This window comes from Balaenoptera borealis (assembly GCF_965194805.1).
Source record: "Balaenoptera borealis genome assembly, chromosome: 11".
In the NCBI taxonomy this organism is placed as follows: domain Eukaryota; kingdom Metazoa; phylum Chordata; class Mammalia; order Artiodactyla; family Balaenopteridae; genus Balaenoptera; species Balaenoptera borealis.
In genome coordinates this window covers 44236213-44263825 of record NC_138868.1, presented here as the reverse complement: position 1 = coordinate 44263825, position 27613 = coordinate 44236213, and the positions used below count along the sequence as shown (strand labels likewise).

The window sequence follows — 27613 nt, the reverse complement described above, 5'->3', positions numbered from 1 at the left end:
GGTAGGCTTTGCCTGAGAGGCCAGGCCAGGCCAGCTTCCAGGACAGAAGGCCTTTGGGCTGAGCTTTCAGGGATCAGATGTGAATGGGGGAGGGGAGGGGGACATGGGGGTGCTGCTCAGCCGTGCCCTAATGAAAAGGTATTTCTTCCAGCACCTTCTGGGTACTTAACTTGCTAAACGTCAAGGGGGTATAATAGAAAGATGACACCTTGGCCCTGCCTGCCCGGAGACAGGACTATACACAAGCAGCAGAGAGGGCTATCAGAAGCCCCTTGTCAATGCAAACACGTGTGGTTCCGACACTAAGTGCAGCTGACTGAAAGAGACTAATTGGCTGCATTTATTGGGCTGTCAGCCGTGTCAAGCATGGTGCTAAGCACTTTGTGAATATGTGGCCAGCCCAGAGCATCCTGGTACATGCATCTTCCTAGTGAAGCCAGGCCAGCTCTATTGTGTCACTTTTCACCAATCAATAAAGTGTGAATCCATTTCATTATATTTTTTAAAACTATGATTCAGGGTTTGCGAGGGTTGGGGGGGAAACAGTGGGCACTGCAAGCCCATGTCTCATGCCTTATTTTGAGCTCAATTATAGGCCATCAGAAGGCTGTTGCTGGTTTAATTTCTACTGCAGGCAGTTTTGTTCGTGTGAGGGAGAAAGGAGGAGGCATTACATAAAATGGCATCAAGGCATGTCAGGGTTTATGGGGTGTTTTGCTTTATCAAGTTAAACAGGCACAGAAGCAGGCCTCAGAATTGGCTGTAAGACACTGACTGAACTACAGAGAGAGTTCTTCAGGGAACAGTGGATCGAAGTGAATCAGGATGCTGTGTGAGGTGTCACTGAACCCAGATTTCTTTTCCATTCTGTGTACCAGCATTTAATTCTGCATGTAGTTGAAGATGAGGTTTGATGTCTGTAAACAGCCTCGCAAGACAAGGACACAGATTCCAGTAGCCCGGTGTGAAAATTTTACATATGTTGAAGCTGAATTTGGAAAAAGTCCTGGTTTATCCACACTAGATCTTTTTTAAATGGTATTTTAATGTTTTTCTTCCTTTTTTGCTTTGATAGTTCATTCTTCTTAATCTAATCCAGATACACTCATGGCCTTTATCCAGCTCTACCTTTCCTTCTGTAAAAGTATTTTGCAAGGACGCTAGTTTCTGTGGCTATTGGGAATGTGAAGAAAAGGTTGTGGAAGTTCGGGCAGGAGGGTCGAGAAGGCAGGTTTCAGCTGAAACACTAATGCTTGGAGGATCCCTCTTGACACATCTCAGTCTTTGTGGAAGATGGATTTGCTCTGACAGCCTCTTGCCCTGCCCAGACTGCCTTCCAAGTGTCTGGTAACTGATTGTGTAGGGACCTGATAAATGCATCTCCCTCCTCACCCCCATTAGAAGGTCTTCCTGAACGCCAGCACTCCTTCGTTGGTTCCCACGCCCATACAGTGAGGTTTAAACTCCAGACCAGCACTCAGTTGACCAAGGGCAGCCACTGTCGCTCCAAACGGCCTCCTGAACATGGCTGTGCTCTCCTACTCTGCCTTTTTGCTCCGGCCATTCCTCCCACTGAAGAGGTCTCTCCTCTGTGTCCAGCCAAATCCTAGCTGTCCTTTAAGTTCCAGCTCAAGAACCCCTCCCCCTGGAAGGTTTCCCTGACCCTCTCAGCTGAAAGTCCTTGTTCCTGTCCTGCACTCAGCACTTCCTCTCTGCAAGGGGCCACCATGTAATTAATTATCCATGACACATTTTAGAGGGAAAGGGGATCCTACTGTAATAATTGAGCTGGGACCTGAGGCATAAACCAGGAGGACTGTCTGGGGAAAACTGTTCTTGCATACCTGTTCATCTACCCCATTTTACTCTAAGTTCCTCAAGGTCCAAAACTATGTCATATGTTCCACAGTGTTTGCTAAGTCCAACACAGGGGCTGGTACATAGAAGGCACTGATTAATGAAACAGAGAAGAAGGAGAATGAATTGATGGGAAGGGGTAGACAGATGATGGATGGATGCATGGGTGGGTGGATGGATGGGCAGATGGGTGGGTGGGTGGATGGATGGACGGATGGATGGATGGGTGGGTGGGTGGATGGCAGTTTGGGTGGGCGGATGGGCGGGAGGATGGACCTCCAAAGTGCTTACCCTTTTCTCAGAGAGTAAGCTAGTCACCCAAGGACTGTACTACTTACTTAAAAGCTCCTCTAGTTAAACGTTTTTTGAAAACTCTCCCTCTGAATTCTCCAAGTTGACCTCAGTTCTTCCACCCCAGCCGCCCCAGTTAAATGTGTTTCTCCGCTTCCCTCCGTGGCCCCAGCTGGAGGGCAGACACACCCTGGCCCTCATTTCCATTTGGTTTACTGTGGATTTCTCCAGGAGGCAAACAGTGTGCTTCCAGCAGAATGTCTTCCAATAAAGAAAGAAAAGATTCACCATCCAAGAAACAGCCGACTTGTTTGGAATAAACAGTAATTGCACTTAAGTATGAATGGTACAGTCCAGTCCCAGGAAATCAGGAGCCTCTTTTCACTTCTAGCAGTATCTCGTCTCTGGATTCATTTCTTAAACGCCAGTAACTTTCTCAGTATCAGGAATGCTAATCAGTTTTTTGTATTTTTCTAATGCATATTTTTCTCTCTTCCTCCCAACCCTCTCCCCACCCCCGTTTTCAGAAACGAGAAGGAATCCTCCAGTCTCGGCAAATCCAAGAGGAAATAACTGGTAACACAGAGTATGTCAACAGCATTGTTGCCAGCGATTCTGTAATGGAACACAGATGTTTCTCCGAAATTCATCCATTTGCTGATATTTAGTTTTCATTTATTGGGATTGCAAGAGGGATTAGACTTCAGCCAATGATTATAGTTTAGCCTTTTCCGTGCATTCAAAACATGCCTCTCAATGCTTAAGGTACAAACTTGGGTGGGGAAGTGGGGAGAGGGAATTAACCGTGATTGAAAAATTCTAATTTTGTGGCACTCCAGGAAAGAGTGTGCCCGAAAAAGCCAACCAGCATGAAATCATCATGCCATAAACATGGGGTTGAATTTAAATTGTTAACCTTCAAAAGGACATTTTTCTTCCTTTTCTGAATCTGATTTATATGGCCACATGCCATGACCCAGAAAGCCCCTCTCTACCTTAGGGTGGTGGATTGTTTGGGGGGTTTTTTTTTGTTGTTTTTTTTTTTTTCATTTACATTAAGAAATTGGAATATCAGAACATGTAAGAGTTTTGTCATGGGAAAGAGAAGTTTTGTTCTCAAGCAGAAAGAGCAGGACGGTCGGTGTGCGTGGGTCTGAGATCCCTGGGCAGGCTTGAGCCCTGGCCGCACACAAAACCGGGCAAAATTCGTTTGTATCATCTCCTGCTTCCCCAACTCTCCTCTATATTCCTTTGAACAAGAAGAGCAAGTGGAAAGAGCAGGGGCACGTGAAGCAATGATTACACCTCCTAAAACCCCACACCCCAAAGGTGGAGGAGGAAACTGTCCTTGGTCTACCTGGCTTGAACTCCAAGTTCATCATTCTTCCCAGTACACTACCCGCAAGTCATTGCTTAATAGGTGACAGATGTATAGTTGGAATAAACCAACATAATAAGAACCAAAAACGTATTGAGAAAAAAATGTATTGAGCATTTAGTATATACTAGAAATTATGCTAAAATCTTTCTATATATTAAATCATTTAATGCTCACAACATCTGATTGAGTTGTTTACCATAGTATCCTCATTTTAAGGATAAGTGACCTGGAGCCCAGAGAGGTTCAGTAGCTTGCCCAAAGTCACACAGCAAGCAAATGGCTTTGTAAGATTTAAAACTAAGTAGTCTGACCCTAATGCTTGTGCTCTTAATACTTTGCTGCTTCACTGCTATGAGTATGGTTCCAGTTCCTGCCCTCTTTGAGAAAACCTATTCTAGGTCAATGGCAGGTGCAGCTTGGGTGGGTATCACAGGATGGACAGGAGAGAGCCCAACCTGACCTCCCCAAGCCGATACCCTCAGCAACTTGGGCAGTGAAATGCCACATTGGGGTGGTACCTGAGCTCTGCTCCTAAAACATGGTTGGGAATCCTGAATCTCTGAGTCCAATATTCTTTCTCAACTGTAAGCAATAATGTGAGTTTATTTAAGGCAAGAAATAGTCTTTTATGCATCACTTACACCAGGCTTTATGCAAACACCAGTAAATCTATAAAGCAGAGGGGAAAAATAGGTGATAATGTGGTAAAGACCACCCATAGTTGGAGACTTAGTGCAGAATAAAATGCCAAGGAAGGAAGCTTTTGGGGATCTGCCACCAAGGGTGAGGAGAGAAGAGTCATACTGTTTTCTTTCTCCTTTTCCCGCAGGGCTCTTTCTGGAAGGCATGGTGAGTTGCATAAGAGTGTCCTCTGTTGCTGCTGACTGCCAATGGGGTCTAGTTAATTCTGCAGCAGCTGGGAAGAACAGGCACTCAGCTTGCTTCCTGCATGTGTGTCTGTGCCAACCTGGTGACAGGGCCGGTTGGTAGGGAGGGTCAGCGCACTGGTGGGAAGAGGAAAAGTAACCACAGCTGCAGTCCTCTTGCAAGTGACCAGACCATTGACCCTGCTGGGCTTCTGGATGGGTCCTGGGCACTTGCAGGGCAGTCTTGCTCTAAGCATATTGTGGAAGTAAAGCAAGAGGTGTACGTATGCGCTCGGGACTGTCCCCTCTCCCCACTCTGTCCAGCCCTTCTAGAAGGTGCCTTTTTCCTCATCACACCTCCTACCTCTCTGGTTTCCCAGAACTTTGGGTTTGTTTATAAGGTCTGTGAATGTCCAAGATCACAATCACCATTCTGGCCATCTCAGATTTACTCATCAAGAGTAGGAGAGGCAGCCCAGGACCACGAACCCTCCCAGCCCCGGTTCCTCTTGGAGATTTCTCATTCCCAGTCACAGATCCCTCCACTATTTCACCTCTCAGATCAGAGGACCAGGGGGGCTATAGCAAGGGAAATCCCTGCAGGGGGCATGGCTTCACTATTTTCTATGATTCTGTATTTACTGTGGATATTAAAATATTCCGATCATTCTAATAATAACTCAGATCAGCAGATACTTCAGAGTTTACAGAGCACGTACTTTCTTGTCTTTCATCCTCATAACCCACCTGGGGGAGGTTCATGTTCAGTGGGCCTTTTTTTTATTATTATTTTTGGCCGCGTCTTGGCATGCGGGATGCTAGTTCCCTGACCAGGAATCGAACCTGTGCCCTCCACAATGGAAGCGCGGGGTCTTAACCACTGGCCCGCCAGGGAAGTACCCAGTGAGCATTTTATGGAAGAGGAAAGTGAGGCTAAAAGGACTGAAGTGACTGGATCCCTCAAGAGGGGGAGCTCCCCTTCTGTCCTGGGGCTCTGTAGCTCCCAATCCGCTTATCTGCCCTCTGCCAGGAAGCATGTCTTGGGCATGTTGGTTTTGAAAATTAGGGAGTGATTTGATATTTGGATGACATTCTGCTTCCAAAAAGCTTCAGAAACACTTTAGAATCATGACTAAATCATGATATCAAAGAATACAAGTGGTAAAGAGAAATGACCAGTTCCAAGTCAGACTGCCTGCCAGAGCTCCTCAACCCCAGCTCAAAGAGGGCTGATGTAGAGGGTGGATACACACTTACATATACACACAGAGAGAGAAAAAGGCCCCTAAGATAAGAATCAACCCCAAATCTCTGCCCAAACCCAGTTTCCCAGCACAGTGTCATACCCCAAAGAATTCCCACCTGAAGCTGACCATGTGGCCTGTAGAGCCTCGTGGCTGGGACCTGGGGTGGCATCAGCTCTGGGCTCTACTTTACATCTTCCTCTTTTTTCAGAACGTGATGCCTTTGACACCTTGTTTGACCACGCACCAGACAAGCTGAACGTGGTGAAAAAGGTGGGAAAGAGGTGCCTGAGAGGGAGGGAGGGAGGGGGGGGAGCGAGATGTAGAAAAACATTAGGAAAACCCACCCCCTGCAGTTTGCAAGCTTCCCGAAACTGGTGTCATCACCAGATCACCACAAACACAGAGCTTTCCTGCTTGATGTCTGTTTTACCTGTCTTGTTTTCACTGGATGCCTTATCCAGTCCCTTTCTTCTCCCATTGGGATGACAGCATCTCTTGGGGGTTTCTGAGGCTGCAGTCCCGTGTCTCCACACCCACACTGAACCCCACCATCCCTGCTCCTCGCACAGACCTCCCTGTGTCTCCCTGGCACCGGTACCTGCACCTAGGGGGACTGGAAGGAGGGACCCAAGGGGGTCATTTCTCCTCTGGCCCCCTGAGCCTGGCTAGGACACTCTGCCTGTCACTCTGCCCTCTTAGCACGGCCTGCTCCTTGCACAGTTCTGGACCGGGCCATTGGAATCGCACAGTGCGTGGGACTGCCGGTCCTGGGGGCCAGCCTTCCCTGTGGACTCAAGGAGTTTCGCAAGAGCCTTACAGGCTGCTCAGCCTCACTCCGCTCGGCACAGTGATCCCGGGCCCAGCGCTCTTGGCTGGGTCTCGTCCTATGTCGTCATGGTTGAGTCACAGGGGCGGCCTCCATGGTGACAGTCTTCATCTCAATGTCTGGCTTGTGCTTTTCTTCTAGACGCTCATTACTTTCGTGAACAAGCACCTGAATAAATTGAACCTGGAGGTCACGGAACTGGAAACCCAGGTAGGTGACGGCCCCGTGTGCAGGGTGGGGGACAAGGCCCCGCTGGACAGCCACTGTTCCCAGTGCCCCAGCCACATTGCCAGGAGGGCTTTCCACCCTGATTCTGGAGCTTTTCCGGGGAAGGGAGAGGGGATTCTCTTCCACTCAGAGGGGTGAACTGCATGGAATTTCTCTGAATTCTTTCCAGTATTTTATTTTGAAAATTTGCAAGAATACTATCATAAATCCCCATGTACTCTTCACGCACATATACCAATTGTTAACATTTGGCCATATTTGGGGTTTTTTCTCTCTCGCCACCCCTAAATACCTCAGCATACATCTCTTAAGGACAAGTATATTCTCTTAGAGAATCACAATATAGTAATCAAATTCAGGCAGTTTTAACATCAATACAATATGTTAATCTATTTAGGTTAAACCATATGAAATCACTGATATTTGACTACTCTTGAATGTGTCACATGGTTCAAAGAAATACAGTTGTCCTCATATTCTCACCTGATGCATTTAGTTGTCATGTCTCTTTAGTTTCTTTTTAATAGAGAACAAATTCTCAGCCTCTCTTTGCATAACATCAACATTTTTGAAGAGTGTGGGCCATTTAGTTCATAGAATGCCTCTGTTTTTCTCCCTCATGATTAGAACTAGGTTATGCGTGTTCAGGAACAGTACCATGGAGGCAATGCTGTGTTCTTCTCAGGCAATTTTTTTTTTTTTAATATATATATATTTTTGGCTGTGTTGGGTCTTCGTTGCGGTGCATGGGCTTCTCACTGCGGTGGCTTCTCTTGTTACGGAGCACAGGCTCTAGGTGCGTGGGCTTCAGTAGTTGTGGCTCGCAGGCTCTAGAGCGCAGACTCAGTAGTTGTGGCGCTCGGGCTTAGTTGCTCCGCGGCATGTAACATCTTCCCGGACCAGGGATCGAACCCATGTCCCCTGCACTGGCAGGTGGATTCTTAACCACTGTGCCACCAGGGAAGTCCCTTCTCAGGCACTTCTCTCCATCATTTCTGTTCCTGGTGGTGGTAACTTTGATCACTTGGTTAAGTGGGCATCCCCCAGATTTCCCTACTGTAAAGCTCCTCCCCCCACCCCCCGCTTTATAATTAATAACTAATCTTTATTAGGAGATACTTTTAAGACCGTGTAATGTATCCTGTTTCCCAACCTCTTTTCATTCGTGATGAACTTCTAAAGTGTGGTTTTCTTTTGAACACAGGGGCACCTCCTTTTATTTTTAAAGGCAATGCCCGGGTCTGTGACTGAGATCTGCCTGGGTGTGTCTGGACTCTGGAGGCAGCTTCATATGCTCTTCAGGAGACAGGGAACGCGCTGCAGAAGCAATGATTCCTGGAGAGGGCTGGAATGAGCTCTCCCTTCCCCATGGGCAGGGAAGGGGTCTCTGCCGAGCATATCTGGTGTCTATCTGCGAGTTTTACCACCAAGTCATTGGAACCAGCAGTCAGGGGTGGGAGCAGTCTAGGTCAGTGGTACTCACAGCTGTGAGTAACCCTGACCCTAACCCACGGTGGTCCCCTGAGTTGACAGATTAGTTTCTTTCATTCTCAATCCATTCCAGCCACAGCCAGAATTAGGCCCAGTTAACTAGTTCCATGGGCGGGCCTTGATTTTGACACCGTTGCTGGGGTCTATTTCCCATTGTCCACCCTGTGGTGGCCTGGGATGAGTCATGCTCAGGCCCTACCAGCCAGATGGATGGAAACAGGGAGGAAGCTGCTTCTAGGTCAAGTTCGTGCTCCAGGTTGTTTGCCCATAACCAAGGTTGAGTCACAGGCCCACCAATCAGTCACCCAGCAGAGCTCAGACACTGGGCCCAGCCCAGACGGAATACTAATTCCGTCTAGTATTTTTAAAGTTTCCTAAGATGATTCCAAGAACTTTGGCCTCTTGTGAACTCTAGTAACTGTTGTTTATACAAATATTTGATGGCCCTGCCTCCTTTGCAAGGTTCTAGAATATCAGATATGCATCTGACCTCTGTAACTTTGCTCAGGCCATTCTCCATACCCAGAACACCTACTCCTTTCAAATTTCCCTCATCCCACAGGTGCCCACTGTCTCTGCAAAGCCTGCCTCAATTGCCCAGCGCACACATACCTTCCCCTCTCTTGAGCAGAAGACCTGCACCCCTCTGCTTGGCCTAGGCAGCTGTTGTTCCTCAGACCAGGTTCTCAGTTGATCTGGCCTCTACTGTCCTTGATGGAAGGAACCAGCTCTAAGCCTCTTGCCATGGTCCTGAGCACACAGTTGTGCTTTGTCAGCAAGAGCCAGTACATTGTATCCTGACTGCTTTGTTGTTTTCCCAGATAGAAATAATAGTAGTTAGTATGTGTTAAGTGTTGCCTACATACCAAGCAGTGTTCTAGGCACCTTACACATATTTACTGGTTTAGGCCGCATGATAACCCTATGAATTAGATACTATACTATCATTGTCCCCATTTTACAGGTGAGAAAAATGAGGCACAGAGAAGCTCTGTAACTTGCTCAAGTCACTCAGTTAATAAGTGGTAGAGCTAGAGGCCAGCTCCAGAGCACATGTTCCTAACAGCTATACTATGCTGCCTCTCAAGCAGTAATAAGGCGAGGGTGAGAGGGGAGAATGCCCAGGCCGGTATGACACTAGATCTTTCTCTGTTCATAAAGCAGAAGTCGCCCTAGTAGCCTCATGCCGTTGGCCTTGGACATCCCCTTTCCCTCCTCCCTCTGCCCTCCCTAGCAAACTCCTGCTCATCCCTCATGTCTCCATCCAGGCAGCGCCTCCTCCAGAAGCCTTCCCCGTTGCCTTCAGCGGGATGAGTGACCTTTGTCAGTCTCATGCAGGCCAGCATGCTTCCCTCCATCAGAGCAGCGGCTGCATTTCCCCCACAACAGTCTCGCCACTGTACCATGAGTTCCTCCAGGGCAGGGGCCACACCTGACCCACCTCTGTGGTCCCTGTGCCAGATCAGGGCTTGGTACATAGTCGGTGCTCAATAAATACTGGACCAATTGAGATCAGGACCATGGGCTTGTGGCTTCTGTGCTGTACCAGCCAGACATGGGGCAGGCCTGCTGCAGAGCAGAACTTCCTGCCTTGGGCTACTGCCCCTCACCCGCTGCCAGCAGCCTGCCTGGGGATATACCCTTTGCGGGGGTCAACACGGAAGCTGATGTGCCCCTGGAAGGGCCTGGGCTGGGGCGCTCAGGGGCCCAGTGCCTTCACCTGTCTCTCTCTCTCCAGTTTGCAGATGGGGTGTACCTGGTGCTGCTCATGGGGCTCCTGGAGGGCTACTTCGTGCCCCTGCACAGCTTCTTCCTGACCCCGGACAGCTTTGAACAGAAGGTTAGGGGAGGTGACATCACGGGAGGCCCCAGCCCACATGCCCGACCCATCCTCCCACACCTCTGCTGGGGCCATCTGGGGAAAAGGCGGCGGCTTCCCATCTGCCCAGAGTCTTCAGTGGTTGGATGGGGGGCCCATTGTGATGCACAGCTGAGCTGGGACGCAGCTACCTACAGGCCACTGAGCACCCTGAACAGCTTTCCCTCTCCTGCACCTTGGTCCCCTAGCCGTATGCTCCTGCCTGGGGCCACAGCCCAGCCTCATCTCTCCCCAGAGGAGACAGGGAAGGTGGCTGCAAGGCTGGTCAGACCTGAGGCCAGCACTCAGCCGATTTCTGATGCCTCTCACAGGCTGCCCCAGCCCACCCGCTCAACAAGGGGCATTTGGTCCCAAGCAGAAACCCTTCTCTGCCTCTTGAACATGTCTTGCTGTCTGATCCTTTCAACTGTGGGCACTTATGTCCCTGAGTTTACAGTCCTGGCAGTGACACAAGAACACAGTAAGACAGGGAGAGGATTTTTAACTCCTCTGGGAGTGCTTCACCAACAGCAGGCCGGGCCTGGCTCACACTCTGCGTAGCCGGCCCAGTTTGGCAGCCTCATTTGTCCTTCAAAAAATGGCCTCATTTTAGCTCAGCCCCTGCCCCGCTGGCTACAGTGCTGGTTCCTTCACTTTCCAGGGACAGGTCACAGGGAGCCCCAAGGGTCCAGGAATGAGTGTGCAGCACCTCACGCACTGCCTTTCTCTCTCCAGGTCTTGAACGTCTCCTTTGCCTTCGAGCTCATGCAAGACGGAGGATTGGAAAAGCCAAAACCACGGCCAGAAGGTACTTTGCTCTTCCCTGGGTTGGTGACAATATGGCAAGACCCTCCCCTGCACACAAGTTTTCAGGGCACAGAGCAAGGCTCATGTTTGATACCAGAGGGAAGACTATCTTTTCTGAAGGCTTCTTTGCCATTTGCAGGGGAAGGTGAGACAGGGTGCAGCTGCTCAGTCCTGGGCATCCTTTGCGAGCTGCAGATCACACAGCCTCAGGGTAAAAAAAAAGAACCTGAAATCCCATACATGGGGTCATAGGGATAAGGGCCCATGCAGACGTGTCACAGAGCAGAGGTGCTGCTGCAAGAACTGTCCTGGCCTGGTTTCCAGGTTCTTCTGTGCCTGGACAGGGTGCTGACCTGCCCAAGAACTATTTCCCAGGTAGGCAGGGGTAAGATGCAGGGGTCATCACAGGCAGCTCTACTCTGAGAATAATTCCCTTTCCTGCCCTTTGCTCGCTCCAACTCTGCCCAAGGACAAGGTTTGATTTGTCAGGTTTAGGTTGCAAATGTTAAGGCTGAAAAAATACAAAAGGAGCAAAATGCTCCAGCAGCCCTCCCATGCTTGCGCTTGAAGCAATGTGTGCATTTGTAGGGGGAGATGGTAAGACTTGGGCTAAACTGGAAGGACCAGGTAGGGCTTTTGTATTTATTTTTCTTTTTTCTTTTATATTGGAGTATAGTTGATTAACAATGTTGTGTTAGTTTCAGGTGTACAGCAAAGTGATTCTGTTATACATATACATGTATCTATTCTTTTTCAAATTCTTTTCCCATTTAGGTTATTACAGAATATTGAGCAGAGTTCCCTATGCTATACAGTAGGTCCTTGTTTGGTATCTATTTTAAATATAGCGGTGTATACATGTCAATCCCAAACTCCCAATCTATCCCTTCCCTCCACCCTTCCCCCTGGTAACCATAAGTTCATTCTCTAAGTCTGTGGGTCTGTTTCTGTTTTGTAAATAAGTTCATTTGTAAAATTTTTTTTAGATTCCACATATAAGCGATATCATATGATATTTGTCTTTCTCTGTCTGACTTACTTCACTTAGTATAGTCTCCAGGTCCATCCATGTTGCTGCAAATGGCATTATTTCATTCTTTTTAGTGGCTGAGTAATATTCCATTGTATATATGTACCACATCTTCTTTATCCATTCCTCTGTCAAGGGACATTTAGGTTGCTTCCATGACCTGGCTATTGTAAATAGTGCTGCAGTGAACATTGGGGTACATGTATCCTTTCGAACCATGTTTTTCTCCAGATATATGCCCAGGAGTGGGACTGCTGGATCATGTAGTAGCTCTATTTTTAGTTTCTTAAGGAACCTCTGTTTCTTAAGGAACACTGTTCTCCACAGTGGCTGTACCAAGTTACATTCCCACCAACAGTGTAGAAGGGTTCCCTTTTCTCCACACCCTCTCCAGCATTTATTGTTTGTAGACTTTTTGATGATGGCCATTCTGACTGGTGTGAGGTGATATCTCGTTGTAGTTTTGATTTGCATTTCTCTAATAATTAGCAATGTTGAGCATCTTTTCATGTGCCTCTTGGCCATCTGTACGTCTTCTTTGTAGAAATGTCTATTTAGGTCTTCTGCCCATGTTTTGATTGTGTTGTTTGTTTTTTGATATTGAACCACATGAGCTATTGTAAATTTTAGAGATTAATCCCTTGTCAGTCACATCATTTGCAAATGTTTTCTCCCATTCTTTGTCTTTTCTTTGTCTTTTCGTTTTGTTTATGGTTTCTGTTTCTATGCAAAAGCTTTTGAGTTTAATTAGGTCTCATTTGTTTATTTTTGTTTTTATTTCCATTACTCTAGGAGGCAGATCAAAAAAGATATTGCTGCGATTTATGTCAAAGAGTGTTCTGCCTATATTTTCCTCTAAGAGTTTTATAATATCCAGTCTTAAATTTAGATCTTTAGTCCATTTTGAGTTTATTTTTTGTGTATGGTGTTAAGGAATGTTCTAATTTCATTTTTTTACATGTGGCTGTCCAGTTTTCCCAGCATCATTTATTGAAGAGATTGTCTTTTCTCCATTGTATAGTCTTGCCTCCTTTGTCATAGATTAATTAACCATAGGTGCATGGGTTTATTTCTGGGCTTTCTATCCTGTTCCATTGATCTATATGTCTGTTTTTGTGCCAGTACCCCACTGTTTTGATGACTGTAGCTTTGTAGTATAGTCTGAAGTTAGGGAGCCTGATAAATACATCATGCCACTCCCTTCTGGCCTGCAGAGTTTCTGCTGAGAAATCAGCTGATAACCTTATGGGAGTTCCCTTGTACATTATTTGCTGCTTTTCCCTTATTGCTTTTAATATTTTTTCTTTGTCTTTAATTTTTGTCAGTTTGATTACTATGTGTCTCAGTGTGTTCCTCCTTGGGTTTATCCTGCCTGGGACTCTGTGTGCTTCCTGGACTTGGGTTACTGTTTCCTCTCCCACGTTAGGGAAGTTTTCAGCTATTATCTCTTCAAATATTTTCTCAGGCCCTTTCTCTCTGTCTCTTCTCCTTCTGAGACCCCCTATAATGTGAATGTTGCTGCATTTAATGTTGTCCCAGAGGTCTCTTAGGCTGTCCTCATTCCTTTTCACTCTTTTTTCTTTATTCTGTTCCATGGCAGTGATTTCCACCATTCTGTCTTCCAGGTCACTTATCTGTTCTTCTGCCTCAGTTATTCTGCTATTGATTCCTTCTAGTGTATTCTTTATTTCACTTACTGTATTGTTCAACTGTTTGTTTGTTCTTTAGTACTTCTAGATCTTTGTTAAACACTTCTTATATGGTCTTGATCTGTGCCACCATTCTTTTTCTGAGATCTTGGATCATCTTTACTATCATTACTCTGAATTCTTTTTCAGGTAGATTGTGTATCTCTACTTCACTAGTTATTCTTCTGGGGTTTTATCTTTTTCCTTCATCTGGGACATATTCCCCTGCCCTCTCATTTTGTCTAACTTTCTGTGATTGCGATTTCTGTTCTGCAGGATGCAGGGTTGTATTTCTTGCTTCTGCTGCCTGCCCCCTGATGAATGAGGCTGTCTAAGAGGCTTCTGCAGGCTTCCTGGTGGGAGGGACTGGTACCTGCCCACTGGTGGGTGGAGCTGGGTCTTGTCCCTCTGGTGGGGAGGGCCGTGTCAGGGGTGTGTTTATTGGGCAGCCGTCTACTCAGAAAGAAAGACTTTAAGCAGCCTGTCTGCTGATGGGTAGGGCTGTGTTCCCACCCTGTTGGTTGTTTGGCCTGAGTCGTCCCAGCACTGGAGCCTAGAGGCTGTTGGGTGGGGCCAGGTCTTGGTGAGAAAATGGTGTCCTCCAAGAGGGCTCACGCCAATGAGTACTCCCCAGAACTGCCGCCACTAGTGTCCTTGTCCCCGCAGTGAGCCACAGCCATCCCCCACCTCCGCAGGAGACCCTCCAATACTAGCAGGTAAGTCTGGCCCAGTCTCTTAATGTAGTCACTGCTTTTTACCCTGGGTCCTGGTGCACTCGAGACCCTGTGTGCACCCTCCAAGAGTGGAATTTCTGTTTCTCCAAGTCCTGTGGAATTCCTGTGATCAAACCCTGCTGGCCTTCAAAGCTAGAGTCCTTGGGGGCTCCTCCTCCTATTGCCAGACCCCCAGGCTGGGGAGCCTGATGTGAGGCTCAGAACTTTCACTCCTGTAGGAGAACCTCTGTTATATAATTATTTTCCAGTTTGTGGGTCACCCACCCAGCATGTATGGGATTTGTTTTTATCATGATTACGCCCCTCTTACCATCTCATTGTGGCTTCTTCTTTGTCTTTGGATGTAGGGTATCTTTTTTGGTACGTTCCAACATTTTTTTGTTGGTGGTTATTTAGCAGTTAGTTGTGATTTTGGTGTTTCCATAAGAGGAGGTGAGCTCATGTTCTTCTACTCCTCCATCTTGTCTCCTCTCCCCCAGGGCTTTTGTATTTAGACATTAGGATAGAGGAGTAAGCATCCCAGACAGGATGGCCATGTGAACAAATGTCCTGCCTGGGGAATGGGGAAGGGCTTAGCTTATGAGACAGCCAAGCATGTGGCTAAGCCATGACAGACCTTGGTCCAGTCCCTACCCCACCAGCCTTGGGCAACTTACTGGTCGTATTTTTCATGTCTATAAAAGTGGAAATCCTAGGGACATGCACATTATATGATTAAATGTGATGATGTCTGATGCACAGCAGCTGACACCTAATAATGAGTATATAACAGTTACCTATTTGGCTGGAATATTGAGTATGAATTGAATAATAGTTGATTACAGTGAAGCAAGTCCTGGAGGGACTTGATGCCAAGGCAGCAAGTTTGGACTTGATTCTGTAGGCAGTAGGAGTCATGGAAGTTTCTTGAGCAGGTGAGTGATGTGATCAGAGCTCTATTCCAGAGAGATGACTTGGAAGGCAGTGTGAAGAACAGATATTTAGATGCGGGGCACCATCAGCAGTACTGGGGAACCTAGGAGGAAAAACAAGCTTGGGAGGGGACATAAGAGTGTCAGCTTTGGAAACCTTGAGGTTGACACCTAGGCTTGACACAAGTGGAACTGGAGTTCAGGTAGAAGATCAGGGCTGTGGTTATATCACTGCAAGTCTTCCACTTGTTCCATTCTCTCTTGGTGTATAACAGGACAGCATGTAGAGAAAAGGGAAGGGTTAGGGACAATATCTTGTGGGAATGCCTTTACTTATGAAGCTGGAGAAGAAAGCAGGAAGACTGGAGGAGAGAGCTCAATTGTGAAGACATTGGTTGGTCCCTGTCTCATGACTCTTTCCAGACCTCAGTAACTATCAGCTCTGGTCAACAAAAGCCAATCCCTTAGTGTCATTTATCATCACCTTGTTCTAAGTACCTGGTCACTGCCAGAGGCAGACCTCTAGCAAGGCTGCTGTCCCTCATGGGGTTGTCTCCCTGCAAGGCTACTGTAGCCATCCTAATGCCTTTAGAAGTAGACCCTGAGTGTCCTGTGGCCAGCTGATAAGCACCCTGCTTCTGGGTAGGAGAGACATAGCAGGATAGTCCGGCCAGCATTTCCGTGTCTGTTTTCTTGAACTGCTTAATATGAAACTTCCTGGTTACAGATTGGAAGTACTCCTTCTGATACTTCAGTTTTCAAGGATTTATTTCCCTTAAGACAGTTTTCCCAATATCAATTAATTTATAGGGATATTTCAGTATATAGATGACATTTCTTGTATAAATATTAAACTGCTTAATATGAAATTTCCTGACCAATATGAATGGAAAAACACATCTGTTTTATTTGCTATTATACTGGGCACCATGCCCATGCTGAAAATTTCCAGTGTGTAAAAGAGAATTGAGATGTTATTTTGTGAGACCATACTTGGTGAGAGGTATACCCCAGCATTCATTTCTCTGCTTCTAACTGGGAGGTGAAATTCAGTAGTAAATGCTGCAGACTTTCAAAAGGGGCTAATCTGGGTAATTCTTTGAGGGTGTTTCAACATCAAACTGGATGTGGTAGAGGCATTTTTCATGGCAAATGTTTTTAAGGTCAGGAAAATGCATCCTCTGCCATGCTGTTTGACACTCAAAGCTCTGTTATACCTTGAAATCCCCTGGAAACTTTGGGTTTCCATCTCAGATGACTTTTGCTGCCTAGGCTTCATAACCTTTTAGTACCCCAATTAGTGTAAGCCAAGTGTTAGCAGCAAGTTCATGGCCAATGGAGCAGTTGACATATTGGCATGAAGCTGGTGGCTTTCTATTTAGGGTATCATACCATTTGTCTTCAAATGCACATGCCTACCCTGTTATCATCATTCAAGTAGACTCATCATTGAGTATCATTAAAACCCCAGCACAACAGACAGGTGGGGACTAGAAGAAGCTTACTATAAGGCAGGAATGAAGTCTGCATGTAAGACAGCCAGCAGGCTGATGGAATATCTAAAATACAAGGAGTCAAATAGCTGGGACCAAGCTACTTAAAACAATGCTGAAAATCCAGGCAGGTGAAGGCAGCTTAGTTGTAGATGATCAATACTATTTGTGGAATGATTTGGTCAGTGGCTGGAAATATGGGAAATGATTCAACTTCCCTTCCCCATTCCCTTAGGGATAGTGTACAGACCAGTGGCAAAAATTTTAAACACTGATAATATCAAGTATTAACAAACAAGGATGTACAAAAACTGCTGTTTCTGTTTGTCCTTATCAATACATTTAATATTTGTAATACCACTGTGGTATTAAATGCAGAATGATGGCCTCCCCCAAAATGTGCACATCCTAATCCCTGGAACCTGTTAATACCTTACATGGTAAAAGGGACTTTACAGATGTGATTAAGTTGAGGATCTTGAGCTAGAGAGATTACCTTGGATCATCTGGGTGGTTCCAGTGTAATCACAAGAAAAGAGGGAAGCAGAAGACTCATCAGAATGATATAGCATGAGAAAGATTCAACCAGCCATTGATGGCTTTGAAGATGAAAGGGGGCCATGAGCCAAAGAATGCTGGTAGCCCCTAGAAGCTAGGAAAAGCAAGAAAACAGATTCTCCCCTAGTGTCTCCAGAAGCGACCACAACCCTGCTGATACCTTGATTTTATCCCAGTGAGACCCATTTTGGACTTTGACGACATTTAGAACTGTAAGATAATACATTTGGATTGTTTTAAGCCACCAAATTTGTGGTAATATGTTAAAGCAACAATAGAAAACTAATATACCCTATGACCAGCAATTCTACTCATAAGTATGCATGTCCATATACTAGGACCCTAGTCCAAAAATATCCATGATAAACTAAACTGGAGAGTGCATCCCCAGGGAACAAGCTAAATAAATTGGAGTATATTCATACCATGGATTATTACACAATGGCAACAATAAGAAAGAATGAACTGAGAAATCGCGTGAGAGACTTCTAGTTACTGTAGCATGAAGAGGTCAGTGATTATCCTCTGCAAAAAAAGCAAGTGTAAAACTGGACAAAATGATCAGAAACAGGCATTTCAAGGCACTGAATATTTACCAGACGTAGATAACAGATTGAGAAGCATTCTTGAAAAATGATAGAATATACTAGAATAATTATACCCCAATAAAACAATAAATTATACCTCAATGAAATTGTTTAAAGGATGAATCCTATAAACATAATTTTGAGTAAAAAAAAAATCACAAAATAATATGCATAGTATGAGTATTTATATAAAGTGTAAAAATAGACAAAACTACAGTCTGCTGTTTAAAGGTGCATATGTTGCTGGTGGAACTATGAAGAAGAGCAAGGAAGTGATCACGATAAAAGTGAGGATTGTGGTTATCTTTGAAGGGTGAGAGAGGGTTGTGACCTGAATGCAGAGAGGAAGGGGGTGTTTCTAGGGTACTGACAATGTTCGTACCTGAGACATGGGTGGTGGTTACGTGAGGGTTCCCTTACAAGTATTTAAAACTGAACATATATATGTTGAATGTACTTTTCTGGATGCTTGTCATAGGAAAAAATTTTAATATGTAAAGAATATGGCAAAATCACCAGATAGGGTAGCAGTCCACCACGAAAATGACCAATAGCAAAGGATGGATTCTGTCTCAGTGGAGAATAGGGAGTAAACAGGAGAACAAGGCAGAGACTGAGGATGAGCTACATCCATTGGAGGTGGAATGGAGGCTGGAACATGATGGACATCTTGGGGGCTGGGCTTACCCTGAGTAGGCAGCCTGTGGCCACCCAACTTATTCCAGCCCCCACAAGCTGGTGGCCCTGAGCCACCAGGTTTCTTCCCACCTTGGTCAGGGAACTCAAAGATGGGGTTGGAGAGACTTCAGAGAAGGGAGGGGCCTCAGACTGGGATGAGACAGGCTGGGGTAGCCCAAATGGGTCCATGGAGGGCATGGCCACACAGGGCCATGTCCTCTTGTGTAAAGCCTGGGTTTCTGCATTAGCAGAGTTCCTCTTTCTCCTAGACTTCTGCACAAACTCATTTCGGATGGTCCTCTGATGGATGGGAATTGTCACCAATGCCACTGAGTGAGAGGAGCAAACCTAGAGCCCTTTCCCCTTGCCCAGAGGCCATTTTCTCCTCAGAGTGGTCTTGGGTCTGATTTGTCTCTTCCTTGGCCCCAGCCAGCCAGACAGCCTCTGCTCTCACTGTATATCCAGGTGCCCTACCATCCTGACTGCCTGCTCCCAGATAGGGACTCTGGGCCAGCACAGAGAAATGATCAGAGCAGTGCTAACTTGCTAATCACATAATTTATTAGCCCAGGGTTTTAAAGAGGCTCTATATTGCAGGGAGTCACAGATCATTCCCAGGAATCCAAAGCTCTTCTCCTAGCTGAGATGGCCTACCTACTGGCCTACCTGGAACTACCTGTGTGGCTATTGGTTTTCTTGAAAAGAACAGACAATAAGAGCAGTGTCTCTGACTGTAGTCCCCCCTCCACTTCACCAGGCCCACCTCATGGTGATCACCTGTAGGAAGAAGCAACTCAGATTTGCCAAGGAGCAGGGCTTAATCTTTGTGAATGGTACCCCCCTGGAGTTGTGCAGTGCATAGACTTAACAGCTATATATAACAGCTCTGCTACTAGGCAAAGATGGGAAAGTGGGAAGGAAACTACCATTTAGGGAGCCCTTCATATGTTCCAGGTGTTTTTTATAAAACCCAATTTTACCAGTGAGCAAACTGATTCAGAGACATTAAATGACTTTATGCCTTTAACCCATTGTAGTGAAGATGGACTTCAAACTTTAGTGGGCGTTAAAATTAAAACAGAGGAGACATATCAAGATGGCAGAGTAGAAGGATTCAGAGCTCACCTCCCCCCATGAACGCCAAAAATACATCTACATGTGGAGTAATTTTCACTGAAAATTAACTGGAGATTGGCAGAAAGACTCTTGCACAACCAACACTGTAAGAAAGATCCACACAGAATTGGGTAGGAAGGGAAGAGAAGCAATCAGGGACCTGTGCCCCTGGGAGGGGACTCAGAAGAGGAGGGGGATTAAATGGACAGAGATCTCCCTGGGGAGGGAGCAATTTGAGCCACATATTGGGCACGCCAGCCCTGAGGTCTAACACCAGGTAGACGAGTTCCCTTAGGTTTGACAATCAGTGGGACTAATAGGAGGGCTGTAAGAAACCTAGACTCTTCTCATGAAGAGCACACACACTTGCTAGCTCCCAAAACAAGCAGAGGAAGCAGATTGAAACTGCTTGGGACTCTGACCGGTTTCCCACAACTGCCCCAGCCTGAGCGGAGTACCCGCTCCAGCCCCACTTGCTCCATGATGCTGCTCCACACTAAGGCAAGGGCTGCTGTGGCCAAGGGGAGTGCTCAGTTGTGAGGGATGGAGCTGGCTCAGACATAGAACAGCATCTGAAAGGGGCGGGAGAACCCATTACTGGTGCTTATGGAGGCAGTGCATTAGAAGCAGTCTGAGACCCTAGCTAGGGCTGGGACTGCCATGGCCCACACACAGACCCACACTGAGTGCCCAATCCAGCACTGCTGTGCTCTGAGATGAGGGTGCCAGTGATGGGAGGGGGAGAGCACACACTTAGGGGGAACAGAGCCAGTTCAGACCCTACCCTCAGGGCTTCTGCTTCAGCAACTTGGGACCCAACCTTGCTTCAAATAGGGTGATATCAGCCACTGAGCAGAGCATAAGGCCCAGCTCACACCTAGCTCTGGATCTAGCCCCTTCATCTCCAGCCCCACCTCCTACCAATGTGATACCTGCCAGAACACCATGGGGGAAGATGTGACTCATGCTCATGTCAGATCCAGCTCTCCCACCAAAGCCACTGGGCAGATGCAGACTGTATAGGGTCACTCCCATACAAGGACACCCATTCAAGACCAGAGTAGGTAACTGTTTCACCCAATCTGTCTCATAGAGACAGAGAAAGTTAAGCAAAAGGAGAAGATAGAGGAATTTGTTTCAATTGAAAGAACAAGAGAAAACCCCTGAAAAACAACCAATGAAATGAAAATAAATAATTTATCAGATAAAAAGTTCAAAGCATTAGTAATAATAATGCTAACTGGATTACTGAAAAAAATAGATTAATACAGTGAGAATTTTAATAAAGAACTAGAAAATATAAAAAAGAACCAGTCAGAACTGAAGAATACAATAAATGAAATGAAAAACATGCTAGAAGGAATTAACAGCAGACTAGGTAATACAGAAGAACGTATAAGTGATCTACAAGATAGAATAATGGAAATCACCCAGTCATAACAGCAAGAATAAAAAGAAATTAAAAAAAATAAGAACACTTTAAGGGACCTCTGGGACATCAAGCATGAAAAAAAAAAAGAATCAGATTATGGGGGGGTCCCAGATGGAGAAGAGGGAGAAAAGTGTCCAAAATGTATTTGATGAAATTATGGCTGAAAAATTCCTGAACCTGAAGAAGAAAACATATCCAGGTACAGGAAGCACAGAGGGTCCCAAACAAGATGAACCCAAACAGACCCACACCAAGACATATCATAATTAAAATGGCAAAAGTTAAAGAGAATTCTAAAGGCAGCAAGAAAGAAAACAGAGTCATATATATCAGGGAACACCCATAAGGCTATCAGCTGATTTTTCTGCAGAAACTTTGCAGGCCAAAAGGGAGTGGTATGCTATATTTAAAGTGCTGAAAGGGAAAAACCTGCAACCCAGGATACTCTACCCAGCAACATTATCATTTAGAATTGAAGGAGAGATACAGAACTTCTCAGGCAAGCAAAACTAAAGAGTTCATCAATACTAATATGATCCTAAAAGAAATGTTAAAGAGTCTTCTCTAAGTGGAAAATAGAAGGCTAATACAAGAAGTAAGTATAGGAAAGGAAAAATCCCACTAGTAAAGCAAGTATATAGTAAAGGATGAGGATCAATCAATTAAATAAGCTAACATGAAGATTAAGACAAAAAAAATTGTAAAATCAATTTTAACTGCAACAAACAGTGAAGGAATACACATGAAGATGTAAAATAGGACATCAAAAACACAAAATGTTGGGGAGGGGAGTAAAAAAATGTATATCTTTTAGAATGTGTTTGAACTTTGACTGTCAGTTACACAGTTATAGGTCAACATATATGAACCCCATAGTAACCACAAATCAAAAACCTACAATAGATACACAAAAGCTAGATAGAAAGGAACACAAGCATACCACTAAAGAAAATCATCAAACCAAAAGGGAAGAAACTAAAAGAAGAAAAGAACAGAGAAGAACTACAGAAACAGCCAGAAAACAAGTAACAAAATGGCAGTAAGTACATACCTATCAATAATCACTTTAAATGTCAATAGACTAAATGCTCCAATCAAGACATAGGGCAGGGCTTCCCTGGTGGTGCAGTGGTTAAGAATCCGCCTGCCAATGCAAGGGACACAGGTTCGAGCCCTGGTCTGGGAAGATCCCACATGCCGTGGAGCAACAAAGCCCATGCACCACAACTACTGAGTCTGCGCTCTAGAGCCCGCAAGCCACAACTACTGAGCCCATGTGCCACAACTACTGAAGCCCGCACGCCTAGAGCCTGTACTCTGCAACAAGAGAAGCCACTGCAGTGAGAAGCCTGTGCACCCCAGCGAAGAGTAGACCCCGCTCGCCACAGCTAGAGAAAGCCCACATGCAGCAACGAAGACCCAACGCAGCCATAAAGGAAGGAAGGAGGGAGGGAGGGAGGGAGGGAAAGGAAGGAAGGAAGGAAAGAGAGAGAGAGAGAAAGAAAGAAAGAAAGGAAAGAAAGAAAGACATAGAGCAGAAAGGAGCAATCAAGATGGTGGAGTAGTTGGATGTGAAGCTCACCTCTTGCCACAAATACATCAAAAGTACATCTACATGTGGAATGATTCTCACAGAATATCTACCAAATGCTGGCAGAAGACCTCTGACCTCTGAAAGGGCAAGAAAATCTCCATGTAACCGGGTAGAACAAAAGAAAAAAGCAAGAGAAAAAAGAAAGTGAGAAAGGAATCTGAATGGGACCTGCACCCCTGGGAGGGAGCTCTGAAAGAGGAAAGCTTCCTGCACCCTGGGAAGTCCCCTCACCAGTAGGGACATCAGCCAGGACAGAGCTTCAGAGCCTTGGAAGAGAACACAAGAACCAGTTTGCAGCAGAAAGAATGCAGAGAGACCTGCACAGATGGTCAGTGCCACTGCTCTCCTCTCCCCAGTGCATCTGCCAGGGCAAGCGTGGGCTGGGTGCAGAAGCTCGGGCTTTGGAGATCAGACCTGGGGAGAGGATTGGGATGGGCTGCATGGAAACAGCCTGAAGGGGCTGGAGTCTGGTGCAACCACACCTGAGTGTGTATGCAGAGGAAGCCTGGGCCATCTTAGAGGCAAGGAGCCATTGTGTGGGTGGCATGCAAGGGAAGGGGTGGGACCCACCATTACACTCTTTTTCCCTACATGTGCTCTCAGGTGGCAGGACACTGCCTACAGGAGCTCCAGGAGCAGTCACAAGCTGCCACTGCCGCTGCCCCATTTCAGGAGCAGTTGTGAACTGCTTCCATTCCCATCACATGCTCTGGGGACATGCATGAGCCACCACCACTGCTGAGAACCCCATGACTGGGCACCAGCTGCTGCATCTACACACTCCCTATTAAGGGGATAACGGCCAGCACACACTGAGGAAAGAGGTGACAGGCATCCATACTAAAAACAGCCCTTGCACCAAAAATACTAAACCCACACAAGCTACACAGGGGCACTTCCACATATAAATAGCCCTCCAAGACCTCAGTAGATAATTGTTTCTCCTAAACTCACGGAATGAGAGAAGTATAAGTAAAATAAGCAGAAGAAACAGAGGAACCACTCCCAGTTAAAAGACCAAGAGAATTCCCCTGAAAGAACAAACAATGAAACAGATCCCTTCAGCCTAATAAACACCAATTTCGAAAAGGAGATAAAGAAAATACTGAAGGAATTAGGAAAGGCTATCAACAGAAATGCAAAGTACTGTAGAAAGGAACTAGAAACTGTAAAGAGGAACTAAGAAAAATTAGAAAATTCATTTGCCGAGACAAAAACTGGACTAAAGGCAATGAATAGCAGAATAAATAATGCAGAAGAACAAATAAGTGACCTGGAAGATAGAATAATGAAAATCACACAGGACAGCAGACAGAAAGACCAATTTTTTAAAAAATGAAAGCAATATAAGAGACCTATGGGATAATATAAAGTATGCCAATCTATGCATAATAGGGATTGTAGAAGGGGAAGAAAGAGAAAAGGGGATTGAAAATGTATTTGAGGATATTATAGCTGAAAACTTCCCAAATCTAAAGAAGGAAACATATCCAGGTACAGGAAGCACAGAGGGTCCCAAACAAGGTAAACCCAAACAGACCTACACTGAAGCATATTATAATAAAAATGGCAAAAGTTAAAGAGAGGGTTCTAAAGGCAGCAAGAAAAACACGGAGTTCGTTACAAGTGAACATAAGGCTATCAGCTGACTTCTCTACAGAAACGTTGCAGGCTAGAAGGGAGCGGAAAAAATATACTCAAAGTCCAGAAAGGGAAAAATCTGCAACCTAGGATACTCTACCCAGCAAAATTATCATTTAGAATAGAAGGAGAGATAAAGAATTTCTCAGAAAAGCAAAAACTAAAAGAATACAGCAATACTAAACCTATCCTAAAGGAAATATTGAAAGGTCTCCTATAAATAGAAGAGAAGTAAGAATAATATATAGGAATGAGAAAATCACAGTTGGAAAACAAATCACCTAAATAAGCAAGTACACAGATTTTTTTAAAAATCAAAAAATTTCCGTGAAAGTGATGATAACCACAATGAACAGCAAAAGGATGAACATGAAGATGTAAGAGAGGCCATCAAAGTCATGAAATGTGGGGGAGGAAGAACATGTAGCTTTTTTTTTCATTTCCTAGAATGTGTTTGCACCTATATGACTACCAGTCTAAGGCGAGTAGATACAGGATGGGGTTAACATACTTGAAAAACAAGCTAACCACAAATCAAAAACATACAATAGACTCACAAAAAAAAAAAAAATCAAAAAAGAGAACATAAGTATAATACAAAAGAAAATCATCAAACCACAGAAAGAAAAGAAAGGGACAAAGAAGAAATATAAAATCAATGGGAAAAAATGTTAAAATGGCAATAAATAGATATCTATCAATAATTACCTTAAATGTCAATGGACACAATGCTCCAATCAAAACACACAGAGTAGCAGAGTGGATTTTTTTTAAAAAGAGCCTACAATATGCTGCCTACAAGAGACCCACTTCAGGGCAAAGGATATATATAGATTGAAAGTGAGGGGATGGAAAAAGATATTTCAAGCAAACGGGAATGAAAAAACAGAGGTTACAATTCTCATATCAGACAAAATGACTTTAAAACATAGGCCATAAAGAAAGATAAAGGACACTGTATAATGATAAAAGGATCAATACAGGAAGAGGATTGTACACTTGTCAACATACATGCACCTAATATAGGAGCACCCAAATACATAAAACAAATACTAACAGACATAAAGAGAGAAAATGACAGTAATATAATAATAGTAGGAGACTTTAACACCCCACTCACATCAATGGACAGATCTTCTAGACAGAAAATTAATAAGGTAACAGAGATCTTAAATGATACAGTAGAACAGTTATACATAATTGATATTTTCAGGACAGTACATCCAAAAAATCAGAATACACATTCTTTTCAAGTGCACATAGAACATTCTCTAGGATTGACCACATACTAGGGTACAAAACAAGCCTCAACAAATTTAAGAGTATAGAAATTATCTCAAACATCTTTTCTGACCACACCAGCATGAAACTAGAAATCAACCACAGAAAAAGAAATGAGAAAAAAGTGATTACATGGAGATTAAACAACATACTACTAAAAAACCACTGGATCAACGATGAAATCAAAAAGGAAATTTAAAAATACCTTGAGACAAATGACAGTGAAAACACACCATACAAAATCTTTGGGATGCAGCAAGAGCAGTTCTCAGAGGAAAGTTCATAGCGACACACGCCTTTCTCAGAAAACAAGAAAAATCAAGTAGAAACCTAACCTACACTTAAAAGAATTAGAAAAAGAAGAACAAACAAAACCTAAAGTCAGCAGAAGGAAGGAAATAATAAAGATCAGAAAGGAAATAAATAAAATAGAGATTAAAAAAACAATAGACATTCTCTGACATAAATCGCAGCAGGATTTTTTTTGATCCACCTCGTAGAGTAATGAAAATTAAAACAAAGATAAACAAATGGGACCTAATTAAACTTAAAAGGTTTTGCATAGCAAAGGAAACCATAAACACAAAAAGACAACCCACAGAATGGGAGAAAATATTTGCAAAGGAAGCAACTGACAAGGGATTAAGCTCCAAAATATACAAACAGCTCAAGCAGCTCAATATCCAAAAAAACCAAAAAACCCAATCAAAAAATGGGCAGAAGATCTAAATAGACGTTTCTCCAAAGAAGACATACAGATGGCCAAAAAGCACATGAAAAGATGCTCAACATCACTAATTATTAGAGAAATGCCCATCAAAACTACAATGAGGTATCACCTCACAGTGGTCAGAATGACCATCATCAAAAAAATCTACAGGGGCTTCCCTGGTGGCACAGTGGTTGAGAATCTGCCTGCTAATGCAGGGGACATGGGTTCGAGCCCTGGTCTGGGAAGATCCCACATGCCACGGAGCAACTAGGCCCGTGAGCCACAACTACTGAGCCTGCGCGTCTGGAGCCTGTGCTCCGCAACAAGAGAGGCCGCGATAGTGAGAGGCCCACGCACCGCAATGAAGAGTGGCCCCCGCTTGCCACAACCAGAGAAAGCCCTCGCACAGAAACGAAGACCCAACACAGCCAAAAATAAATAAATAAATAAATAAATAAATAAATAAATGTGAGGTTTAAAAAAAAACAAACTTAAAGTGGAATGGAAGCAAATACAAATAGTAAATGCTAGAGAGGATGTGGAGAAAAGGGAACCCTCCTACACTGTTGGTGGGAATGTAATTGGTACAACTATTATGGAGAACAGTATGGAGGTTCCTTAAAAAACTAAAAATAGAACTACCATATGATCCTGCAATCCCACTCCTGGACATATACCCAGATAAAACCATAATTCAAAAAGATACATGCACCCCTATGTTCATTGCAGCACAATTTACAATAGCCAGGACGTGGAAGCAACCTAAATGTCCATCGACAGAGGAATGGATAAAGAAGATGTGGTGTGTGTGTGTATATATGTATATATATACACACACATACATATATACAATGGAATATTACTCAGCCATAAAAAAGAATGAAAGAATGTCATTTGCAGCAACATGGATGGACCTAGAGATTCTCATACTGAGTGAAGTAAGTCAGACAGAGAAAAACAAATATCATATATTGCTTATATGTGGAATCTAAAAAAATGTTACAAATGAACCTATTTACAACACAGAAATAGAGTCACAGATGTAGAAAACAAATTTATGGTTACCGGGGGCGGGGGGAAAGGAGGGGAGGGATAAACTGGGAGATTGGAATTGACATATACACACTACTATATATAAAGTAGATAACTAAAAGACCTACTGTATAGCATGGGGAATTCTTCTCAATACTCTGTAATGACCTACATGGGAAAAGAATTTTAGAAAGAGTGGATATATTTATATGTATAACTGATTCACTTTGCTGTACAGCAGAAACTAACACAACATTGCAAATCAACTATACTC

General features: G+C 44.5%; 1 protein-coding gene across 2 annotated transcripts in view; it reads left to right on the top strand.

Annotated features, from left to right (window-relative positions):
* PARVA (parvin alpha) overlaps nucleotides 1–27613 on the top strand; it is a 184684-nt gene that overhangs the window by 147358 nt on the left and 9713 nt on the right. For both annotated transcript variants that reach the window (XM_082341609.1, XM_082341608.1), the window contains 6 exons: nucleotides 2676–2734; nucleotides 4359–4378; nucleotides 5851–5912; nucleotides 6610–6678; nucleotides 9926–10027; nucleotides 10781–10853. In XM_082341609.1, coding sequence (XP_082197735.1) covers nucleotides 2676–2734; nucleotides 4359–4378; nucleotides 5851–5912; nucleotides 6610–6678; nucleotides 9926–10027; nucleotides 10781–10853 — 385 coding nt within the window. The remainder of the gene's footprint in view (nucleotides 1–2675; nucleotides 2735–4358; nucleotides 4379–5850; nucleotides 5913–6609; nucleotides 6679–9925; nucleotides 10028–10780; nucleotides 10854–27613) is intronic.